Here is a 25,260-nt window from a genome sequence, read left to right as displayed (position 1 = left end):
TAAGGGAAAGTTTGACAATTGCAAGAGAAAACTGGCGCTTAATCAGAGAAAAAGATCAAAGAGTTCCAGTACACTTTTAAATAATTGGGGAAGTCACAGGGAAAACCAGCACCATCACTATAGCAAAATACACCAAAGAGATGTTCCTCCCTGCTGTCGAGATGAAATGACTGTCTGACGCACAGGAAACTGAATGCAGAAGCAAGAAACGATCATGACACTCGTCATACAAATCTGCTAGGCAACACAGCTGAGGCCCAGACAAGGTGGCCACAGTCTCCAATTCTGCGTCCACTCAGACACACCAAAGAAAAAAACAAAACAGTTCAAGATCGGTGAAGTCGACCATGGTTAGTTATTAAGTGTTCATGAGTTTAGTTTACGATGCCCTCTTTGGCTTTCGGCAGATGAGCTCAGGTGGGATCTTGTAGAGATCCTCGTCCACGGCCTTGGGAGCTCTCCTAGGCATCCTCTCTGTCGCCACTCTCGCTTCACACGCTCGCTGCTTCCCCTCTTCACCGCGTTCTTCCTTCCTCACCTGAAACGAGCAATTCAAGCTGCCTAGAATATCCTTCAACACAATGCCTGATGCAGACGAAGGTGCGCGTGTAGAATTCCATACCTTCTTTTGGTAGACGACGGGTTTCACCGGGGCTGCCGCTGCTTCATACTGGACAAGCTCTCCATCTGTTGATTCAAAGCGCTGAATGATGGGGAGACCGTCGGAATAATCCCAGTTGCCAAACGCCGGAATCTGGCGCCTTCCCCTCACCATCTCTTGCAACCACTCAACAATTTAGCCGCTCATATTCATAGAGTAGCTTCTTCTCCTTCTCTTCTCTTCTCTTCTCAGGTACCTGTTGGGCGGTCTTTCATGCATAGCTAAATTGTAACAAGATGCATCTCTTGATTTGACACGACTGCAGTTCAGTCCTCTTAAAGTGGAGGAGCAGGGCAGGCTTAATTAGAAGGGAAACTGTCCTACTCTACGGAAGGCCCGGTCAGCTCGATCAACGCGCTCTCTCTCGCTCGTCTGGTGGTGCAGAGTGCGTCTGGATGTAGAGGTCTTCTTCACCCACTTTCCCGTCGCATGCCCACATGTGAAACCTTTACCTCGAGGATATCACGTTTTACGAATTCAAACAAATCAACAAAGGCACTGCGATGTGCATCGTTGGATTGTAGGAGCTTCTTTTTAATGAAAAACTAATATAAAGCAGCGGCGACGAGTCAATCATGCCGGTTGGACCATCCGATCGTCCAATATAAATAATATAGTTGTTTAATATAAAAAAGTTTTTTTTAAAAAAAAATAATAACTAAATTGGGTAGAAAATCATAATTCAATGGTTTGTCTTTCTTCGGTCAACTCAAATTTTGGGACATCCCATCCCATCGCAGCCGTTCAATGCGAGACTCATCTACGGCTAGAGACAAGTGCCAGAAACGACCCTCCACCACAGCCAAACCAACCAACAAGAACTAACGCACCAAAACAATATGCGACCGGAGGCGTTTACTTTCTTTAACGACCTCGGCGCGCGCTCTCTCTCTCTCTCGATGGATCATCGTAAGAACGACGGCGACGCATACCCTCACGGCTTTGGCTTCCCGTACCAACAACATCCGCCCCCTCGCCACCTCTTCCCCTCCAATTCCTTTTCCGGCGGCGGCTCCGTCGCCATCCCTCCTACTTTCCAGCACATCAATCACTCCGGCTCCTTCCGCCATCCTCCTCTGCCGGGGCCCTGCCCTCCTTACCACATTCCCCATTTCGTTCCCTTCGATCCCAATCCCCCCTCTTTCCACCACCACCATCACCAGATTCACCACCACCACCACCACAGTGTTGTCTTTCCGTCTCACTCCATCAGCTTCTCCGATTACGAGGCGTCATCCCAGCATTCTAGGCATGCATCCTTGGCCACCTCGTCGCCGATCGAGGTTCTTCCCGATGGCCGCCTCCAGGATATGGTGGTGTATGGTCACCCGGTCACCTCCCTCCATGGCAGCTTTTCTTCCCCTCACTTCGCGACTCTCCCTAGCCCCTCCGCCGGATCGCATCACCTTCACGGGGCAAGCTTCGATGGGCAACCAATGGTTCCTTTCGCCGGCCGCAAAGGCCAGGCGTCCCTAAAGGTACTTCTACTCCACGGAAGCCTCGATGTGTGGGTTTGTGAGGCGCGGTTCCTCCCCAACATGGAGCAATTCTCCAAGACTCTGGGAGACATGCTCGGTCCGCGGCTAACCAGCACCTTGAGCGGTAAGATGAGACAGTTGCCGTCGATCACCAGCGACCCCTATGTCACCATTATGGTGTCTGGCGCCACGATCGGCCGTACCTACGTGTTGAGCAACACCGAGAATCCTGTTTGGATGCAGCATTTCAATCTCCCAGTAGCGCACCATGCTGCTGAAGTTCAGTTCTTGGTCAAGCACAACGACATCGTTGGCGCGCAACTCATTGGGACGGTTTCTATCCCGGCAGAATGGATTTACTCCGGTGAGAGGTTGGAAGGATTTTACCCAATTCTTGATTCAAATGGGAAACAATGCAAGGGAGGAGCTGTTCTCAAGTTATCAATTCAGTATTTCCCGGTGGCGAAGCTCACCATGTACCATCATGGGATTAGTGCTGGTCCTGCTGACTGCGGGGTACCGGGAACATACTTCCCTCTGAGGAAAGGTGGGAATGTCACACTTTACCAGGACGCCCATGTCTCAGATGGTTGCCTTCCAGAGCTGAAGCTTGAAAACGGGATGAATTATGTTCATGGGAAGTGTTGGCGTGACATTTATGATGCAATCAGCCAGGCCCGTCGCTTGATTTACATCATTGGATGGTCAGTTTTTCATGCAGTTCGTCTGGTAAGGGATACTGATCACGATTCATGCCCTACTCTTGGGGATCTTCTTAAATCCAAGTCTCAGGAAGGAGTCAGAGTGTTGCTTCTTGTGTGGGACGATCCAACTTCGAGGAGTATTTTGGGTATTCGTACGGTAGTGCCAACTATCCTCCATTAGTTATTTGTTTCTTCGTTTCCCTATGCTAATTTTGCCCTCGAATATTCATCTTGAAGAAGTGTTCTCAGTATCCCTCAAACTTATGTGAAATTTGGATTTACAAACTAAAAACTTAGTGTGCAAAACCAGGGTACACTTTTACTGAAGAGAACTTGAGTGTGGCAAATGAAAACACTTACTTCTTTCTTTTAAAAGAATGCAAATATTGGTAGAAACTCTTAACAGCCACTCTATGCCTTCCTCACTTGTTCATTAAACTCAAAATGGCACTTTCCATCTTTACTTCTAGATATTTCTTAAATGATGGTAGAAAAAACAAGATTATTATTGTTCTTTTGACTGTTACATAGGAATCTGTATTCTTTCTTATTTGATTTGTCTGTATTTTTTATTTTCCTTATGTTATTGATTCAAGTATATGTGAGTTTGTGCACTTTCCTAGATATCCTTGTGACACAGATAGCTTTTTCGTGATTAAAGCATAATTGCATAAGTAATTAATTGCAAAGAAGCCACTTTTTTTTTGCAGGATTGGTTGATTCATATGGCCTTAATCCACAATAGCTAATACATAGTAATGTTACCTTTATGCACAGTATCACACACTCATTGAAACTTCCAAATTACTTTTCTTGTCAGATTTATTTGATCGTGTCTACCAGCTTGGTAATTGGTGTCTTATGTGATTTCCTTGTATGGACTCATACATGCTTGTTGTATAGTTATTACTCCTTTCATCAACACAATGTTGTTGTTTCATATGACAAGGCTTCCTTGGTCACCTGGCAGATGCTTATAAATCATTCTTCTTACCTACAAATATTCTTCTCAACAAAAATAATATATTCCAACAAAAAGCAAGTAGTATTTTGTATGTTTTATTATTCTTTCATTGCATTTGATAGTGTGGAAGTTATTGTCGCTTCCCAATTTTTCTCACACTATAATATATGCAGAGTGGTGTCATGGGAACCCATGATGAGGAAACTCGTCATTTTTTCAAACACTCCTCTGTGCAAGTGCTGCTTTGCCCTCGTTCAGCTGGGAAGCGGCATAGTTTTGCTAAACAAAAGGTTATTTTCATGTCACGTATTATGTAATCTTTCATCAGTTAACATATAATTAGCTTCTTAAATCCATGATTCTATGTTTATTTTTTCACTCTTCATGCAACTTCAAAAATGCATGATTATGCATATTTCAATTTGAATGCGCTACTGATGTTCGCTCCTTAAACTATTTATTTCCCACAGACTACGATTTGTCGATGAGAGTCTCAATCCTTTATTGTAATAGATGATTGCTATCAAAGATGTTCCCTTTCTTAATACACACTAGCATATTAGGTGGAAATGGTTCAGTTTCGTCCAGATCTGTAGGAAATGAATGTGTAAAACTGAAGTCTCCAAGTTATATAGATTGCCTTTTCAGTTTTTGTTTAGTATAATGCTTGCAGCATTTAGTTTCAGAATTGACTATGGCATTAGACAAATAACAACCTGAATGCAGATGCACTATAATGTTTATTGCATTTAACGTGTCAGCTAAAGTGAGTTAAATTTAAATTAGCTTAACTTTGATAGCATAGAAGGTACAATCAAGATTAAAATAGGTTGAGAAAATCTAGATATATGTAGGGAAACTTAGAACAAAGTTACTGACATATTAAACACTGAGTACCAATGAACTATGAGATCTGTTGAGAATTGGAAGCTACATAATGAAGTCGAAATCTGTTGAGAATATATCTTGCCATGTGCGACTACATTTGAAAGCATCTAATTGGATCAAATGGAATTTCTGAAGAAGAAACATTTATTGTAGACTTGCACTATTGCAGTATAAATTGAATAACCAAAACTTGAGATTAAGATAAAGTGATACACCAAACTAACAGAGATAGCATAGGTTTTCTTTACCATGTATTATGGCCTTTTTGATTGACTCTTCTATAAAGAAATTTCACAAGAGAAATTAGTCTGATGTTCTTGATATCAGGAAACAGGAACTATTTATACCCATCACCAGAAACAAGTGATTGTGGACACAGATGCGGGTAAAAGTAAAAGAAAAATTACAGCATTTCTTGGAGGGCTTGATTTATGTGGTGGGCGGTATGATAACCAAGAACATCCTTTATTTAGGACATTACAGTCATTGCACAAGGACGACTATTACAACCCTGCTTTTGCGGTAATATTCCATTTTTCCTCATTGATTATGTTCTTGCAACTTGATTACGGTTTATATATTTTTTTTTCAGTTAAGGGTAACTGATTGAATATTTTGATCTACTATAAGCAAGTTGGAAAAGATGAAAGGACTAGAGCCCAAAGAAAATCATCATATGAAATTCTACCTTAACCTACACCTACATGTTTATCACTATTCATACAAGAATCTACCCTTAAATTCTAAATACAATCCACATGTCTCCAGGAAAATTTTAAGTTTGACATTTATCAAAATTGAAGCTCCAAATTGCTTCAAACTCATCATTTAGATGCACATAATCAAGCTTACCATTCGTTTAATGACTTGCACTAAATATTACAATTACATATCCAAGAAAAAGCCATCATCATGAGCCAACATAAGCTTATTATCAAACATCAAAATCACATGATTGAATTCAATCACAACTGAAGATCCAAGATTCTCTAATACAACCTATTGTTGCACATCACATGATATGCCATGTAAAGGCTATAAAGCTGAAAGTATGTTGTTGTCGTGAATATCCACTCCCTACAGCATAATTTTAGATCATTACCTTGTTGTATCTAGATATATATAAGATGCAAAGTGTTGACCAATGGAATTCACATATCTCCACAATGGTATGATATGGTCCACTTTGGGCCTAAGCCCTTGTGGATTTGTTTTTGGGCTCTACCCAAAAGGTGTTATACCAATGAAAATATCTTCCATCTTATAACCCCATGACTTTGATTGTAATCCCAACAATCCTCCAAGGACCATTATACTCCAATCAAGGCCACTCCTTTCCATTGTGTTTGGGAGCCCACACCTTACGTGAAATACTGGGACCACTGATAGATCTTTAACCCTCCTCTATCATAAACCAAAATTTCCAGTTTCGTTGAACTTCACGACTTCAAATTTTGCATAAGAGATCCTAGACACGATGCCTTAGCTCTGATGCCAGTTGTTGACCAATGGAATTCATATATCTTCACACTGGTATAAAATTATCCACTTTGGGCCTAAGTCCTCATAGATTTGTTTTTGGGCTCTACCCAAAAGGCCTCGTATCAATGGGGATATCTTCCATCTTATAACCCCATGATATTTTTCATGTATTTCTAATGTGGGACTTTGATTATAATTCCAACACAAAGTAAAATGGTTAATCATTCATTTGGGTCTATTATCAAAAGTTATCATGTTTCATATGACATTTATTTTGTTTTACAGTGATTAGCATGTATAATGATTGGAAATCTCGTGTCACCCCACATGCTAGGATTAAAATGCACCATTCTAGTAAATTACCAAATTCTAGTACTACTATTCATAGGTAACATCTCTTGTGCTACTCATGCCAATCATGTCAATGCATGTTTGTGACACACATTGACGAGTGCCAAGATGAATTTAAGTAATATCTATTATTTTTTATATACTTTGTTTTTTAAAAAAAAAATCAAATTCACTTGATTATCTTACTACTATAATCTCATCTCAAAATGAAAAGATAAGTGGAAGAAGATTAGATGACCAAAATTTATTTTAATTCATCTTGGCACTTATTGAAGTAAAAATGAGTATGAAACACTTTTAATTCAACTATAATTGATATATTCTTATTAAAAGTAGAAAATAAGTCAAAAAAGATAAAATGAGAGAAACCATTAAAATTCATCTCAGTACACTTTTACATATATTTCAAATGTATAGTATTGATAGTGTATAGCACAATAAAATTTTAATTCCATTAAATATCTAATTGCTATAATCTTATTTTTAGAATTAAACAAACTAAGTGAAAGAGTATTATAATTTATAAGAATAAAGCTCATCTTGACACACATTGATGCGGGCAAAGTGTGTTGAGCATCAGCATAGTATGGTGTTGAAACTGGTATGTTCCAGCTAGGTACTATGAAACTCTTGTAAAGAGCAGCAAGTTTTTAGTCCTTGGTTGTGATGGACCATTGCTTGAACACCTTAGCTAGTTAATATAAAACTGTCTTTTTTGAGTTGGCAACATTCACCAATGAAAATGATGATCAAAATTATTTGTCATTGCTTCGAAATTGAGATAACATTATATAATGAAATGTGGGTGGATAAGTCGCCAAAAATTATCAACATACAATATCCAGGAGCATTTTTTTCCTCAAAAAAACAATAAAAAAAACATTTAGAGCAATCTGTGAACCAAGAGTATTGTTGTTGGATGAATATTTTAATTTATAGACAACTACAAAAATGCAGGAGTTGAAAAATAAAATTATTAGTTGTGAAGAACTAAATTGTTGATGAAAAATACTCTAGATATCCTATTATTGGAGTTCTGAAACATTAATTTTTAACTTGCATATGAAATTTTCATTCTTCAATTTTGTTCCTTGCCGTAAGATTTGTATTAAACAAAAGTTCTATGGCTAAAGAGTTTCCTAACAAATGCAAAAACTTTGACCTATAACTTATTGGTGATGCTAGCAAAGAAAATAGCTGACTAGCAGAAAACATATATCTGCTAATTTATTTGAAGGGTGATATTTTTGCGAAGCTGGAAAGTAAAACATCCTTCCAAGTTTCTAACATGTTTCCATTTATAGAGTTCTGATAACAAGGGCCCAAGACAACCATGGCATGATTTGTATGCTAGAATCGAAGGTCCTGCTGCATATGATGTTCTGATGAATTTTGAGGAGCGTTGGTTAAAAGCAGCAAAACGTAATGGAGTCAAAAGGTTGAAGAAATCTGATGATTCATTGTTGAAGATTCAAAGAATTCCCGATATCATAGGTTTAAGTGATTTAATGTACCTGAATGATAATGATCCTGAAACTTGGCATGTCCAGGTAGAATCTATCATTATTACTAGCCATATCTGAGCTTCTTAAATGAGTTTAACGTTTTAAAGGGATCTTTGTCTAAACACAGGTGTTCCGTTCAATTGATTCTAACTCTGCTAAGGGTTTTCCTAAAGATCCTAGAGAAGCAACTCACAAGGTATACATTTTGTGAATCCAGTGTATCTCCACATGCATATCCTTGTAACATATACTGGAGTGCCAGCAGTTGAATAATGATAGCTGTTCCAATTTTTATCCAACAGAATCTCATTTGTGGGAAAAATGTTCTTATTGACATGAGCATACATACAGCCTATTTGAATGCTATCCGTTCTGCACAACACTTCATTTACATTGAGAATCAGTACTTCCTAGGCTCATCCTTTAATTGGGATTCCAACAATGACTTAGGTAAGCATATTCACTATCTCTATTTAGCTAAACCTACTTCAGGTATCACCTTATTTAGAAAGAGTATGACTACTTTCTCTTTCTTGCTTGAAGTGATTAATGTCTTTCAGTTTTTGTTGTTAATTTATGCATTTGTTAAGGGAGAAAATGCATAAGCCTTGTATCATGTAATTCAGTATGTTAGTGTTTGTCTAATTAATCCGTTATCCTTTGAATTGAAATGTTTGATATTTTTGAAAAATGAATATAGAAAGGATCTCGATATGGGGATGCAATTTACCCTTTTGACTCCATGAAAAGTGGAAATTATGTTCCATCTGTATTTCAAAGCACCAAATACTTTTTTTATGACTATGAATTAATGGTAAATATCATCTTCTGTGGCAAACTTGAGTAACTTTTGAATTAATACTGAAGGATTAATATTCCAAGAAAATTCTAATTCACGTAATAAAAAGTAACTTAGTTTGAATATTATTACTAATAAATGGATAAAATTCATGTATAGGATTCGTATGGTTCACTTGGCCAATTCTTTAACATCTGTTTTACATTTGACCATTAAACTATGAGCCATTATGATTCATCTTTTAGTTGCTGTGTCAAAAAACTTCGGCTCTCCTAACTTACATTGGTTGTGCTTAAAAATTATGAAATAGACAAAATAGGTCTTGATAAGTTATTGTTCATGATGAATGGCATACATGCACATTAGATTGATATGAAAGTGGTTTGAATGACTTTTTCTATGTTTTTTTTACTAAGAGGAACTCCACTCTAAAGAAGGGGTGGAAAATTGACTCTCAAGTTCTAGATGCTAGCTCTTTAATTTAGGTGTTGCGATAGGTAGGGAGTCCTACTACTGATGAAATTGATTAAGGGTGTGAAAAATACTTTCCTTCTGCCTAAACAAGAATGTATATTTCTTCCCCCTCTTAAATGGCATTTGTTTGGACGATAACTCTCTTTTAGAGTGAAAGCACATTATATCCCTTTTTACTATTAATGTAAAATTCAAATTCTTGAGGTGACACATATTTTGTAAGCAAACTCTAGCCAATACCATTGTCTCACAATTGTTACATTTTCCTGAACAGAAAATAGTGGACTATCTCTCTGTTCCAGCGCAATACTGACATATGGGCCATGCTATCTTCTCTCTTAGTTAAATTATTTATGTAATTTTTTTACTTACAAGGCTGCTAGTTATGTAACAGTTGTTGATTAGTTAATGTTTTCTCCAATATAATATCATGTGTTGTGCTGGGAGAGTTTTGGCTACACTAGCACTTATATGCTGCCTTTTAAGAGATTCCAAAAGGCACGTTTTCTCCCAAAACTTGAATATGGACCAACTTCCTTGTCTATTATTTAGGCATTTTGTGAAGTTATAGAAGTTTTCAAGTATCACTGGTGATGTATATAAAAATTACCAATTAGGTTCAGTCAGTTTAGTCAACAGTTATAAAGCATAGAGGGACAGGTTGGATCTGCCTAGGCTATTGGGCAATGTGGCATTCTACTGTTGTGGGTACTTAAGGGGCCACATAGAAAGATACCTTTTTTGAAAGGAAGACTAGCAACTAGGCAACAGCTTATTGCTATCCTCACGTGGTCAATTCTTACTTCTTGGTTATCACCACTGCGGCAGCATTGGCCCATATTGTTATCATCACACCTCCAAAACAAACTTAAACTCCACTTCCTACCAACCTTTACAACCACTAAGATACCTAATTAAACACATACCCGTTCACTTAAGATAAATTGCTTGCACCTCAACCCACTTTACCCAAGCTTTTTGCAGCTCAGATGAACTAAACCTAGCCCATACCCTCACTTAGTATAACTCTTCATAATTTGGTCTTTTCTAGCTAATTTGGCGACCGAGGTCCAAGCTAGATCAAGAGACTTGTAAACTTCTATATCATTTTACTCATAACAACCAAGTATCCTATATATTTATTATTTTTTGTGTTTTTATAGGTTGCTCTAAGAAATTCTACAGGATTGGAAATAAGTAGAATAATTAATGCTTCTGGGATTATTTGGATTTGTTCCTTCAAATATATCTTTTCAGCCAATTCGGTTTGATGCCAATCAATGTGCTGATTATTTATGATGATAGTTTTTCTTTTTTAACTAAATGCATAAAAATGATTTCTTTTGCAGGTGCTAATAATCTCATTCCAATTGAAATTGCCCTGAAAATCGCAAACAAAATTAAGGCAAATGAGCAGTTCTCTGCATACATAGTTATTCCCATGTGGCCTGAGGGAAATCCAAACAGTGCTCCAATACAGAGAATTCTCTACTGGCAGGTTATTTTTATCCATCTTAAATGATCTAAGATAGACATACATCTTCAAAACAGTAGTTATAGTTACTCCCTTACAATCTGATTAAGTATGCAGAGCACTTGCCATGCAACAGGAAATTAAATGTTATATTGATTATTTCCTCTAGTTCTTATTTTTCTCTCTTTCTTCTTCTCTTACACCCTTTCCTTCTCTTCCATTTCTTCCATAAATTTGAACTGTTAACATTTCCAATCAAATCATCAAAGAAAAATTTATCAAGATTGTGATGCGGACATGATTTAATAAGCTTGCTAATATGTAAAACAAAATTAGGTGTGTAATATAATTGAAACTAAGGAAGATAATAAAGATGGAGTTAGAGTGACCATGCTAATGCTTTTACCAATGAGAGAGGCCTGCTGTCAAGAGTAATATTGGGAGGTTGTGAAGGTGAAAAAGGGTTGAAATCAAGAGATATTATTAAACATATACTGTTAGAAATCTAAATCAAGAATAGGGAGATTTAATCTTGAGGTATGTGCTAGGCAAGTAGTGGATGTACTTTGATGGAGTAAGGAAGTTATAAGCTTATAGTACACTCACTGTGGTAAAATAGGGTCTACAGGTACACTATTCATTCTATTTCAACACGACATCTTCACTTATCCTTCAAAGGTAACATTTACTAATATGCTGATTTCCAATAAAGGTAACTTGATAAATGAAGCACAGATGCATTTTTTGCATCAAAGTGTCTTTATTAGTCCATTCGCTATAACAAATCATCATTTTACAATAGACAATTTGGTCACTATTTCCTTGATCACTAATAGTTAGTGATCGAAATTTTCAATTCTGAAGCTAAAATTAGCGACCAAATTGAAATTTAGTTATTAAATTTAGTGAACGAAATGAGAATTCAGTAGTTAAATTAACGACTAAATTAAAATCAGTCGCTAATTTTAAAAAACTTATATTAATTTAAAATGAAAAAAACTTTAGTAACGGAAAGAGTTATTCTATCTGATGCCGCGATAAGGGAGAGCCCACCTGTCACGGATCAGTTGACATGGTGTTGGTCAAAGTCAAGGCGGTGAACATTGGGGCTTACGGAAAGAGTCTGTTTATCCAGATCGGCAAAGGAGTAGGCTGAGTAGTTCACCCGGCTGGTCAGACGAGCAGATCGCCCGGCTGATTAGACGAGCGGACATTATGGGTCGGTCGGACAAATGAACAAGCCCAGGGTCAGATGTTTCGGTCAGCAGGAAAGCGGACCGCTCGGATCGTCCGTCCGACGCAAGGAATGACACTACACATGAGGAGGGAAAATAAAAGAGAACACTCTGTTTGTCATTAATGCACGGAAGTTAAGACAAAGAAGAACACTCCATCTATCATTAATGCACGGAAATCAAGACAAAGAGGCCTTCTTCCGACAATTAATATCATTAAATAAGGGCAGACGAACGATCACAAAGAAAAATATAAAAGGGTACGCCAGGTATGAGGAAAAGGCAAGATTTTCTATTTTCGTGATCACTTATCCCTCTTCTTGATTTTGACTTGAGCGTCGGAGGGCTAACACCAGGGACCCCTTCCTTGGTTTGGTTTTGTTTTGCAGGATCGAAGTCTTCTTCCTATCAGTAGGGGTGTAATCAAGCCGAGCCGAGCCGAACTCTTGGATGTTTGAGTTTGGCTCGTTTATAATCGAGCCGAGCTCGAGCTTTATTTAACGAATATATTCATGGCTCACGAGCTTTTATTGAGCCTAAACGAGCTTAATAAATATAAATTATAAATTTAAATATTCATTAAAAACTAAATTATATATTTTTTAAAAAATATAATATTCTTGTTAAAATTTATAATTTTATTCTAATAAATAAATTTAATATATTTGTCTATGTTTTTCATAAGTAGAGTGTAAAATTTATAAATTCAATATCAAAACTATTATTATTTTTATTTAAAAGTTGATTTATGAGCTTAACGAACATGTTCACGAGCTAACGAGCCGAATATTGTGAAGCTTGAGCTTGATTTGTTTATCTTAACGAGCCTCATTAAACGAGCTCAAACGAGCTTTTATCGAATCGAGTTTCGAATAGCTCACGAGCGGCTTGGCTCATTTACACCCCTACCTATCAGTGGTCACCCCATCCCTGGCTTTCCAGCTCCCTTCATTCGGACAGGATCACTATCGTTAAAGTTAACGACCGAAATATCAATCGTTCATTATTTTGCAACTGATTTTCGATCTCAAAATAACGACCGAATTTTAAAAATTGATCGCTAATGATAAAATAAAATTTAATTAAAATGAAATAAAATTAATGACGGATTGGTTTTATTCCGTCGTTAAGTTGCAATTGAAACCTCTAATCGGTTGTTAATTAGCAACCGAATTGAAATTAGGTCATTAATTCTATCGTAAATTGATGGTTTTCTTGTACTGATTTGCATTGTCCACAGTTTGGTGTTTATGGACAATACAATTATCTTATCTATGTTGCTATTGTTTTTGGCATTTAATAATGTGATGCTTTCCTGTTTCAGAAAAAAACTATGCAAATGATGTATGAGATAATTTATACAGCCTTGAAGGAAGCTGGTCTTCATGATACATATCAACCCCAAGACTATCTAAATTTTTTCTGCTTGGGTAACCGCGAGGCTCCAGATTTAGCTAATGATAACCAGAATGCATCAATAAATAGTCCTCAGGTAAACTTCTTTTCTTATGCATATATTCTTACTTTTTGTAAAAAATTCAAGTACTTCTTGATGTTCGTTCTTTAGGTTTTGTACATCTGCTTTCAACTATGACTTTAGGACGGTTTCTTTGTTCTTTTTCAGTTAGTGTGAGGATTTTCACACTAAATCTCTTAGCTTCCCATTAATTTAGTCCTACATGGAATCTGTTGTGGTGTGGCAGTGCAATTTTTTACCAAAATGTTACAGACTTGCATTTGTAAATGTTCTCCAGTTCATAATGCATTAGTCTTTGCGTGTGCTGATTTCATCAGGGGCGTGCCAAGAAGAACATGCGATTTATGATCTACGTACACTCAAAGGGTATGATAGTGGATGATGAATACGTGATATTGGGGTCGGCAAATATCAATCAGAGGTCGTTGGAAGGTACAAGGGACACGGAGATTGCAGTAGGAGCATACCAGCCACAGTATACATGGGCAAGAAAAATGTCTGGTCCACGTGGAATGGTAAGCTCTCAAACTCCTATTGAATTGTTTAAAGAAACTTAGAAATTTATACATTTCAGCGTCTCAAGGATACAGAGATCATTAATATCCATCAATAATCTAATGATATGGTGATATCACGGATGATGGATGCATATACATTAATTAATCTATAAGAGACTATTCTAAAGATGATATTTGTCCTGCATGATGTTAAAGATGGTTGGCTGAATGATACATCTCGTTTATGGATTAAATTGTTAAAGTGAAACCACGGTCAAAATGTGCAGATTTATGGATACAGAATGTCTCTATGGGCTGAGCACATTGGATTCGTGGAGGAATGCTTTACGCGTCCAGAAAGCCTCGAATGCATGAGACGCGTCAATTACCTCGCTCAACAAAACTGGGAACAATATGTGTCTGATGAGATTACTGAAATGAGAGGGCACTTGCTGAAGTACCCGGTGCATGTAGATAGCAAGGGCAAAGTGAAGCCTCTCCATGGATGCGAGACCTTCCCAGATGTCGGTGGCAACATCTGCGGATCATTTTGTGCCATCCAAGAAAACCTCACCATTTAGCCTAATTTATACAAAGGCAGAGAAAGCTTTCACAAATTCAGGGAGAAGATCAATTTACATTCCCTCACCCCGCAGAGCAGAGGAGCTGCTGTGCCATGTTGTCCTCCTGTGCTCATGACTAAGATATGATTATTCATACGTGTAACACGGAATATACCCGATAGTATTCTGTAAATAATAAATATTGCTCAATTAAAAGCTTTTCTATAGAAGTGTATAGTTATTGCTCAAGCATAAGTTAACATCCATTTAGCCACCACCTGCAATATTCGGGGAAGACTGACACAACCCCATCATTCAAAGTAGACATTTGATAAGGCGCAATTTATTTTCTTATTCTATTTGTTTTTTAAAAAAAAGGTTCTAGAAGGCTGCAATAATACAAAATGTGATGATAGCTGATGTATATACGACAACAGCAAAGTCAAATTAGATAACTGCAAAACAAATAAAATAAGACTGAAAGATTAGTTGCAGTAACAATGACTTGATTTTAGTTAAATTAGTCAAACAATGTGACTTTCACGAAGTTTGAATAAAAGAAAAACGCAGGGAGAGAATTTTTTGCCCATTGGTGGGATGGGACGCGGTGCTACATTATTCGTGCGCAGTATTCACTCCGATTCGACGACCAAAGACAACCATCATCGCGCAATATCACAAAAAAAAAAAAAAAAGTGAAGTTCCAGAAGCTTCTTCTCTTTTGAAAGCATCGCCAGGGTCACCACCGATCAATCAGGCCAAGTGGAAGCTGCGCTAGGTCAGTCCGCTGTCCACATCGCCGGCGGCAAGACCGGGCGTAGCAGTCTTACTTTTCCCCCCATAAAATCCCCCCAACCAACCCATGGACGACTCTACCTCTCCCGCTTCTCCTCCCCTCTTTCATCTCCAAACCCAAACAACCGCGCATGGCTCCCTCTAACTCCGCCTCCCCCCTCGCCCCCCTTCTCCTCCTCTTCCTCCTCCTATTCGCCGCCACGGATATGGCCGACGCCGTCCGCTCGACTCCCATCACTCCACTCATCGCGTTCCTCCAGTCCCTCCAATCGGCCGCCCTCGCCTCCCTTGGCTCCTCCGGCTTCGACCCCAAAGTCTACGTCGATCTCCCCCTCAAGCGGGACCTCGCCAGCACCCAGGCCGCTTTCGACGCCCTCCCCCGCGTCGACGGGGTGGTGCCGGCCGCGACACTGCAGAGATACGTCGACGAGTACTTCGGCGTGGCCGGGTCGGATTTGCTGGTGGCACAGCCGGCGGACTTTGTGGCCGAGCCGGAGGGCTTCCTTCCCAAGGTGGAGCGCCCGGAGGTGAGAGCTTGGGCGCTGCAGGTGCACGCGCTGTGGAAGAACTTGAGCCGGAGGGTAGCGGACGAGGTGCGGGAGCAGCCGGAGAGGCACACACTGCTTCCGCTGCCTGGCCCTGTTGTCGTGCCAGGTTCGAGGTTTCGGGAGGTTTATTACTGGGATTCCTATTGGAGTATCAGGTCAGGTACTCCATGTTTTCTATTTATTTATGTATTCGTACTGTAGTGTGCTCATTTTATGGTCCATTGTTTATAAATATCAGGATGGTCATATTATAATTCGTACGGTCATCTAAGTGTTAATTTGAATATTAATGAAAGAAAAACGAGAAATAATACGTGAAGGGAGGAGGAACTTTTTAAAAATGGTTTAGATAACAACTAATAACTAAGGAGCAGGCTTCCTAATTCTGTTTCATTTTCTATAAAACAGAAAGAACTTGCTTATTTTAGATTCTAGTATAAAACTAAAATTTTATTGTACCATTGTTGGTTAAGTGGTTCACAACTTTACTTTTGTGTTTTAAAGAATTTGTTTTTTAAAATATTGGTAGTGCTCCATTTACAAGGTTGCTTCAAAAAAAATTATGATAGGGTAAGTACCCTACCATGCCACGACTACTTCTGCTCAGATTAAATGGGCAAAATTATGATAGGGTACTGTCCTATAATTGTAGTTATATCAATGCTTGTGCTTGGTGTTATCCCTCCCATTCAATAGATCAAAATAATGATAGGTGTTTCTTGTTTATCAAATGAGCATAACACAAAAATATACTGTTATCATAGTCAATAGTACATTTACGACTCTCTTAAAACTTTCCACAGCCATGCAAGTATTACATTCAGTAAAATCATGTGAAAATAGTAACATCAAGATATATATCTTGTTACGCAGGGGCTTACTTGTAAGCAAAATGTATGAAACTGCAAAGGAAATAGTGCGAAATCTTCTCTCCCTTGTTGAAACTTATGGTTTTGTCTTGAATGGTGCAAGAGCATACTACACTAATCGAAGGTTAGTGTTTTTAGCTCAAATATTTACATTGGTCTAAAATATATTCATTTTTATTTTTTATTATGTAGCCACATCTATCTCTTTTCAATAGTAAAATCTGGACAAGTTCAAATTTGTTTTCATTTCTATGTTTAGAAAAGCAAGTCCTTGCAATCTGGTCTGCTAGTTGCTGTAGTGGGGGAGCATTTGGTTTTATGGTTGTTGCTAGTTCATCTGGTTCATAACAAAAATGACAGCATGTTAGCTGCTTCTTGGGTTTTGTTATGTGCAATTTTCAATTGTTTTACTTCAAAGCACTTGAGAAATACATCTGAGAATTCTAGGAAGCCTCTAATATTATTTTAAAGTTAAAATAACCTAATTTGATGATTTGAGCTATTAAGGAGATTTTTTTGAGAAAATTGTACTGACCTTAATAGCTTGTTTAATAAAAGCCAGTTTCAACAATGTATAAACATGAGTCTGCCTAGTGAAATGAGTGAGAGACGTGATTTGGTAAAATCAACTAAAGGGGTGTGTTCTAGACTCTCAATCAATCATGAGACGATGGTTCCTTGCAATTTAAGATTTTGCTTCGACTACAATTTTGTAGTTTTTCCAGATATGCTGTGAACTGCTTTATTTGCCCCTTTTTTCTTGAGAGAGAGAGGGAATCAGGCTTTTATGTTTGTTCGACACTATCTCACAGTCAATTCCTATGTGGGGGATGACACAGGAGCAGCCAAAGTAATTTGGTAGGAGTGGCAGGAGGGTTGGTGGCTCTGGGTGACAAATCCATGGACAACATATTGTCGTGTGGTGAAGTCATGGGTGTTTATTGTTGAAAAGGGTTCAGGAGGCAGATCAGTGGCCAGGTGAGTCAGTTTTGATGCTGACAACATTCTTGATGAGCTAGGGAGGTGTTGAGCCTCCAGTGGTCAAGTCAAATCTCAAGTTTGACATGAGGACAGGGGTGCGAAGTTGGCATCACTTGGTATGCAGTTTCGGAGGTAGAGCAGATTCAGGGACTCAAGTGATTCAATCGCTGGAGATCACAAGAGCCATGGGTGGTGTTTAGGAGGTGGGGCTCTCGGACAACCACTAGAAATGAGACTTAGGGATGGTTTTACACACTGCATAGTCTGGAAAATTTGATCAAGGTTGTTAAACTTGGATTAGATAAAAGAAACCACCACTAGGGACAAATGAATGTTGGATTAGATAAAAGCAAATTAAGAATTCATCTCTGACACCACTTGATTCAACACAAACAGTTTGCACAATAAAAAATACGAAGTCAACTGACCGAAGAGGAAATTATTTTTAAATTTAAAGATGATTAATTACATGGTCTATTAACTCCTTGATGAAGCGACTACAAAAATTATTTTTGGTAAAATAACTAAATTTAAATAACATCAGACATTTTAAACAACTAAATTTTATTGTCAAATCAAAAGAAATCCTAATTTTATTTGCTGTCAGTTTGCTTCTCTTGCTGAGAATGTGATCAATCCCACCTAGTCAGTATGTTGAATCATCATTCAATCAATATCTCAAATAAATACATTGAATCCAATCTACCAACCCAAGTTTACCCTATCAAAATTCTATACTTGGTTAGCTAGCCTCATAAGTTGATTTCAATAAGTTTAATTGAATGTTGACCTAACGAAGCAAAGTAATTATGCTAAGGAAAAAGGGGCTGAACAATTGGACAACATTGTTTTGAAAAACAAAATATCTGGACTTATTTATTTAATTTCAGGCTAGATTCCATAAAAAGCTTAATGTTCAAGCAAATTTACCAATTAATCCTGTTTTACTTGGAAAAGTTTAAAATTAATTTAGCAACTAATCCTTTTTTACTTGTGATTGAAAATTGTGGTATTCATGACTGTTCTTATAATTTCCATCATGAAATTTAATCATATTGGCACTTTCTGCAGTCAACCACCATTATTGAGTGCAATGGTATTTGATATATATGAGAGAACTGGTGATATGGAATTTGTTAAGCAAGCTGTCCCTTTGTTGCTTAAGGAGCATAAGTTTTGGAATTCAGGTTCGCATTTGTTGTAATTTATTTGTCACCTTGTTTTTTTAACTATTACCAATTATGATTTCTCTTGAAGACATCTGTTCTTCTTTGAAAAAAAAATTGACAGAGGTTCACAAGGTGACCGTACAAGATGCTCAAGGCCACAAGCATTCTCTCAACCGATACAATGCTATGTGGGACAGACCCCGGCCAGAATCTGGCACGATTGTATGTTAACCACTGTAATTTCTCAGTTGATCACAACTTTTTGATAAATACTAAAGTTATTACCTTCAAGTAGGATGAAGAGTCAGCTGCCAGACTTTCATCTGCTGCTCAGAGGAGAAACTTTTACCACCAGGTCGCTTCAACTGCTGAATCAGGATGGGACTTCAGTTCACGTTGGATGAGGTTTTGTACTTGTAAATCATCCTGAATTTGCAATTCAGCTCTTATTTTATGGTTTATGGTTTTGCTGTTGTTACTTTCACTTAGAGCTTAGAAATTTGATTTGGTTGTGTTTGAGTTATACAAGCAAATTAAACTTAAAATGTTGATATTCTGACTTTGTGTAAATTATACAAGAATGATAAATTCTCTTGACATGTACAAATCATACCAGCATTGGAAGATAAGGATGCAGCGATTGCCTTCTGCTTTATGTCAAACATTCCCCCAACCAGAATGTACTAACCAACAGAACAAGGTTTAGGAAAAATTAAGTCATATAGTTTTCTTACTGTTTTCACAATCTGACTCGTGATCTAATACATGGACCAATGAATATCAATGCCTTACATGTGGAGCACTTTTTTGGGATAAAATAAACATTCTTCGTATATTAGAATTTATTCATTTTATTTTAGGTTATAGACTTGTACAGAGATTTCACCTTCTACTGAAGGATCTTGGTTAATGTGAATCTTCTAAGATGGAAAGATCCATCTACATGCTCTATTTTCTCAATATATTCATTAACTTAAAATGATATTCAATATATGTCGGTCTCTCAGATTTCAATTGGAATTTTTTATTTGCTGCAGAAATTCATCCGACTTGACAACATTGGCAACTACATCAATAATACCTGTGGATCTAAATGCTTTCATATACAAGGTATCATATGGATAAACCTTTTCTACTATACTTGAATACAAAATGAAGCTTTTATATGGCTTCTTAGTATATAGGATGCTTTGAAATATATTTGCATTTTCTTTGACATTGTGCGGCAATTAATAAAATATTATCACATCTAGGTGTGTCTCTATCTTATTTTTGTCAAAGATGTTGCCTTTTTATTAATTCACAAATCACATTAATGGAGAATATCTAATGGATTGTGATAAAACTTCATATGCAATGATCCTGTGGGATCACCTTAGCAGAAGACAATTTTCCTTCATGATTGATATTTTCCTGGTAAAGTCAGGTAGTTGAGCACTTCAAGAATGCTCAAAGGCATCACCAGACGTCAGCAAGACAAAGGGTTTCTCCGTTATATGATAATACACAAGAATTTTTTAAGGCTATAAGGACCTTATGCATTTTCAGAGCATTCTGTAGATTACAGCCTAATGCAGGTACCATGGGAAGTCCGCTTGAAGATGAGAAAAAACTGATGTTCAACCTGTGACCTTTCTTGAGATACTGGAAAGAAATCACTTCATTTTGGCAGTCTGCATCATAGTGGCTTCTCTTCAAGCATTTATACCACCTGGTAAAAATTGTCGGAAGGTAAAGAGTTTGCAGATGGTGACACCAGCAGGACCAGGCTTCGACCCGACTCTGTTTTCTGTGGAGATGCTGCAAGTTATACTAGCTTTCTTTATGCTGGAGTCTGAACCCAAAGAATGTGTGGAGGCTCGGGTGTGAGGTTGGCGGGGAAGGATAGGTCTACCCTTGTCCTTTGGATAGTGAGAACCATAACTTCCACATTGAGGAACGCCGGAATACAACACACTCCAATCGCCTCTTCTAGCTTCAAAAACTCCATGATATTGAAAACAACCACGGAAGCCACCACTCTGTCAGTGTCAAACGCACTCCATTATAAGTGCCCACCTGAACCTATTTAATTTACCAATTACCATGACAAAATTAAGTTTTGATAAAAACAGCTATTGTAGTTGGTGTCGTGAGTTTCAGATATTTTGATGAATTCAGTTTTCTTGTGTAGCATATTGGTGTTCGTGTGAAACTTGGGAGGGCAATGGAGGTAACTCTTTCCACAGGCAGTGACTCTAGCTAATGATCCGTTAGTTTGCTCAGAAATTTATGACTGTTCAAATTTAGGGCAAATTGTAGGAGTTGCATTTCCTTAAATTGTATGGATAATTGAGGTGCAATTGTGCTCTTAACTAATACCTGAAATAATAATTTTGTTTATTGCAATAGATGGAATATGACATATCCTACTTCTCAAATATAATTGGGGATAGTTCAACCTCAGAAAAGTTTGCTGCAGCTTCAAAGGCACGCATGGCAGGAATAAGATCAATATTTTGGAACTCAGATATGGGCCAGTGGTTGGACTACTGGCTCATGACTAACAACTCTGAGGTGCTTTCTTATACACCTTACAAAATTTATCGCTGAAACTAGAAATATGTTTTACTTACGGCATCACAGGGGATTATGTTTTCTTGTTAATCTTCTGCCATACAGAAATCTCAACGGCAGGAAGTGCACCACCAAAACCATCATATATTTGCATCAAATTTTGTTCCTCTTTGGATTAGGGCATATGGTTCGGGTATGACCTAATCTTTGAATCTTTCTGAGGCATCATCATTAACTTAGTAAATAGCAAAAATGTGTGTTATGGAATGTTAACATTCTTTTCTACTTGTTATAACTGAATATCCAATATAGAAGGCTGATATTATAATCATTCCAATTTAGAGTGATTCTGGTTTGTAGATTCAATAACTCCTTAGTGTTTTAAAGTATTGAAAGGGAAAACAAGTATTGTGCTTATCTAATCTATAAATATGAAATGATTTTAATGGTTGTACCACATTTTCCCATCTAGTCATGAAGTTAGATTAGCCTTATCTTATATTCCATTGAGAAACATTTTCCAATCCTATCACATTCTATCATACTTCTATCTCTGAAAACGTGAGGGCATTTCATATGAATATTAAAATTAAAGATTTTGTTGCATTTGAAAACGTGAGGGTTTCTTTATTTAAGTCTTTCTATGTATTTACTCTGTGAACTCTGGACGTGAGATTAACTCACCAATTGAAGAATTAGGAAGTTAATTAGGTCTCTTTTTGACGTATTGTGGTTGACAAGCAGCTTCTTGATGCTTTCTCTCTCCAATTACATTTTTTTGTTACCATACAATTTAGTGGGCACTTAAAACTGGAGCTCAACAGATCCACTTGATATGCATGCTATATTGGACTGCCTTCTTTTCTAAATGTTTAAGCTAATGGTGGGTTTACTTGGGAAGAAAGAAAGGAGGGGAAGAGAGAATGACAAAATTACATATGGAACTCTATTATTTTGTACATTTTTTGTGTCACCTTCCCTCTCCTTATATCTTCGTCCAAGTAAATGGACCCTAATTACTATGAAGTTGTGTGGTAAAAGAAGTATTTAATGCTGGATCTTTCTTTCCATGCCTTCTATTATCTAAACACATTCCTCTAATTTTGTTGAGCAATAGGATGCATCATTTTTCATTGTGATGAATTTGTTTTTGAGATTTGTCTCCATCTATTGCATTGTTGAAAGAACAAATTTTAACTCTACCTTTGAATACACGTGAAGATGGCAAAGAGTTGGACAGAGTTGTAAAAAGTTTCCAAAACTCTGGGCTACTTCACGCAGCTGGAATTGCTACTTCTTTGACAAATACTGGGCAACAATGGTTAGTTGTTTTCATGGCATGGGTATTAAGGAATTGAAAACATGCATGCAGTATGAACAATTTCTTAATTTATGAAGAAAATTGAATGGAAGCATTTCTTCATTCATGGGCAGGGATTTCCCAAATGGTTGGGCACCGTTGCAACATATGATAGTGGAGGGATTGGCCAACTCTGGTTCAAAAGAAGCCAGGTCATTGGCGGAAGATATTGCTATTAGGTGGATCAGAACAAATTATGTTGCATACCAGAGAACTGGAGTAATGCATGAAAAATATGATGTCCAAGCCTGTGGAGATACGGGAAGCGGCGGGGAGTACGCGCCCCAGGTAACACATCTAAGTATTAAATTTGTTTCATGTTTGGCAAAGCTAATAATAATGAGTAGACCTAATTTTACCATATAAACTTTGTCAAACATTCTCAACACGCCAACTTAGTCCAACCTCCTTGCACAAGAATGCCCAAACAAAATCAAAGGAAGTTGTGACGATACATTAAAAATTGTGTAGCATACCTACTACAAGCTTTGAAGTAGATGAATGGATTATGGGCTGGTTTCACTTTCCAGTACTCGTTGTTGTGCTTGGTTGGATGGAAGTGAGAAGAAAAAATATTATTGTTTGTTTATTTACTTGGAAGAAGAGAGGAGGAAGGAACTTAAAATGTAGAAACATTCCATTTTATTTTCGGTCAAACCATGTGAAGGAAAAGAAAGTCCAATAAATACAACAAACTTATGTGGTGTTACCTAGGGGTGCAAATGAGCCGAGTCGCTCGTGAGCGGCTCGGTCAAAGCTCGACTCGAGCTCGAATTTGACTGAGCTCGAGCCGGCTCGTTTAACATTCGAGCCGAGCTCGAGCTCATTTAACACTAGCTCGAGGACTCGTCGAGCCTATTCGAGCCAGGCTAAAATTCAATATTCTAATATTTAAAATAATTATTACTTTAAAATAATTTAATAAGTTGAGGAGGTGTAAGGTGTTTGTGGCTAGAGTGTTCTATTGGGTTGCTAGAGGTTGAATTTTCAAATCCCAATTTCCACAACTTATTTTTCCATTAAAATTCATTTTCGAGTTGAACTCAAGCCGATCATTAAATGATTGAGTCGAGCTCGAGCTTAAATTCTGAAACTCGCTCGAGTTCGAGCCGAGCCTCTTCAATTTTCTTGAGCTCGAGCTAACCCAAGCTCAAACTCGGCTCGGCTCATTTGCAGCCCTAGTGTTACCTCCGTTACAGTAAAGCAAATTTGATTAGTGAATGTGGCTGGAAGATGATGTAATATTTTCTTTGTTTTCTCTCTTATGTGGCTGTTGAAACTTTACTCATTGTGTCTGCAGACTGGATTTGGTTGGTCCAACGGCGTAGCTCTCGCATTTTTGGAAGAATTTGGTTGGCCGCATGATCGGGCAATCGATTGCGATTAACCTGAGCAAACAAGTCGACTATTATGGTTGGCATGATTCATATGGTATATCGTATGTGATTCATATAGTTTAATTGAATAAGGCTATCGACCTTACTAGATGTCCCCTCTCAGTAGTAAAAGAAGACTTATTATTATAATGTTCTTATATTTGGTAATATTCACTAATTTGTGGCTCTATTGGCTGTTATTTATTTATTTTGCCATAATTCAATTCAATCACGATGTTTTTAAATTTAGTACTATTCGACTTCCGAATTTTAGCTTTTGTAAATTTACCTCGTCCATTTATTGAGAATGATATTTACAAATTCTTCTACTTTTTCTATTTAATCCTGCACATTATGTATAACTAAATAGTGTGGAATTGGTCGGTGGAAAATTTTACTAGAATAAAGTTGGTCATCTCAGGTTTAGTGGTACTTTGTTTTAATAAAAAAAAATAGTGTGGAATCATTTTAGCTATCAATGTAATCGGTCATGACTTAGGGGAGTTTAGAGGGTATATTTAATGTTAGACTTTTAATTAATTTGAATGACTTTTCTAGATTTTAAAAGTTTAGGTATATTTAATTTAGATTTTTATAAACTTTATAGAAATATAGTGGTATTCAAATAAAATTTTATGGAGTTTTTAAAAGTCACGTGATATTCAAATTTGACTTTTTAAGATTTTATGAAAATCTTTTGATATTCAAAATTTTAATAGATTTTCATGGATTCTTTTAGAAATCTTTGGATATAAATTTTAATATAAGAGTTCTTCAAAACATTTGGTATAATTTTAAAAATAAAATAAAAATCTTCTTCTCACGTTTGAGATTTCTATAGATTTCAAATTATTTTAATTTTTTTTACAAATAAATCCTTTTTCTTCTCACACTTTGATTTTGATTATTTTTTTGATCTTATAGGTCCTGTTCTTATTCAACCTCTCGACGGTCTACATCAACTTCTTAGCATGTATTTCATGTGACGCTGAGAGTCCTTTAAAATGTCGTTTTCCGATGTTATAATGGTAAACGAATAGATTGGAACGGTTGG

At 37.2% G+C, this 25,260-nt stretch overlaps 3 protein-coding genes across 3 annotated transcripts; 2 read left to right on the top strand and 1 right to left on the bottom strand.

The window, feature by feature from the left end:
- Window positions 1-18: 18 nt before the first annotated feature.
- Window positions 19-1,218, bottom strand: LOC121989072. The gene is made up of 2 exons (XM_042542891.1): window positions 623-1,218; window positions 19-538 (listed from the first exon to the last, which is right to left on the bottom strand). The coding sequence occupies exons 1-2, from the start codon at window positions 773-775 to the stop codon at window positions 380-382; spliced, it is 312 nt and encodes a 103-aa protein (XP_042398825.1). The 5' UTR covers window positions 776-1,218; the 3' UTR covers window positions 19-379.
- A 289-nt stretch (window positions 1,219-1,507) lies between these two features.
- On the top strand, window positions 1,508-14,786 carry LOC121989030 (phospholipase D gamma 1-like). Its single transcript, XM_042542828.1, has 10 exons — window positions 1,508-3,000; window positions 3,981-4,097; window positions 5,023-5,217; window positions 7,833-8,078; window positions 8,161-8,229; window positions 8,336-8,483; window positions 10,656-10,804; window positions 13,340-13,507; window positions 13,810-14,007; window positions 14,277-14,786. The coding sequence occupies exons 1-10, from the start codon at window positions 1,561-1,563 to the stop codon at window positions 14,568-14,570; spliced, it is 3,024 nt and encodes a 1,007-aa protein (XP_042398762.1). The 5' UTR covers window positions 1,508-1,560; the 3' UTR covers window positions 14,571-14,786.
- Window positions 14,787-15,195: 409 nt separating this feature from the next.
- Window positions 15,196-24,455, top strand: LOC121989039 (probable trehalase). The gene is made up of 11 exons (XM_042542845.1): window positions 15,196-16,050; window positions 16,769-16,888; window positions 18,817-18,932; window positions 19,036-19,136; window positions 19,210-19,319; window positions 19,952-20,024; window positions 21,306-21,470; window positions 21,576-21,663; window positions 22,692-22,791; window positions 22,905-23,118; window positions 24,131-24,455. Exons 1-11 carry the CDS (start codon window positions 15,479-15,481, stop codon window positions 24,215-24,217), a joined length of 1,746 nt encoding a protein of 581 aa, XP_042398779.1. The 5' UTR covers window positions 15,196-15,478; the 3' UTR covers window positions 24,218-24,455.
- The last annotated feature ends 805 nt before the right edge of the window (window positions 24,456-25,260 follow it).

This window comes from Zingiber officinale, chromosome 6B (genome assembly GCF_018446385.1).
Source record: "Zingiber officinale cultivar Zhangliang chromosome 6B, Zo_v1.1, whole genome shotgun sequence".
NCBI classification, from domain to species: domain Eukaryota; kingdom Viridiplantae; phylum Streptophyta; class Magnoliopsida; order Zingiberales; family Zingiberaceae; genus Zingiber; species Zingiber officinale.
The sequence above is the reverse complement of the archived record's forward strand: the minus strand, read 5'-3'. Positions and strand labels throughout refer to the sequence as shown.

Coding starts and splice junctions, on each gene's coding strand:
- LOC121989072 (XM_042542891.1), bottom strand. CDS start 775: ATGGTGAGGGGAAGGCGCCAGATTCCGGCGTTTGGCAACTGGGATTAT. Junction 539..622: donor CCGTCGTCTACCAAAAGAAG/GTATGGAATTCT, acceptor TGCTCGTTTCAG/GTGAGGAAGGAAGAACGCGG.
- LOC121989030 (XM_042542828.1), top strand. CDS start 1,561: ATGGATCATCGTAAGAACGACGGCGACGCATACCCTCACGGCTTTGGC. Junction 5,218..7,832: donor ATTACAACCCTGCTTTTGCG/GTAATATTCCAT, acceptor TTCCATTTATAG/AGTTCTGATAACAAGGGCCC. Junction 10,805..13,339: donor AGAGAATTCTCTACTGGCAG/GTTATTTTTATC, acceptor TTCCTGTTTCAG/AAAAAAACTATGCAAATGAT.
- LOC121989039 (XM_042542845.1), top strand. CDS start 15,479: ATGGCTCCCTCTAACTCCGCCTCCCCCCTCGCCCCCCTTCTCCTCCTC. Junction 20,025..21,305: donor TAAATGCTTTCATATACAAG/GTATCATATGGA, acceptor TTATTGCAATAG/ATGGAATATGACATATCCTA. Junction 22,792..22,904: donor ACAAATACTGGGCAACAATG/GTTAGTTGTTTT, acceptor ATTCATGGGCAG/GGATTTCCCAAATGGTTGGG.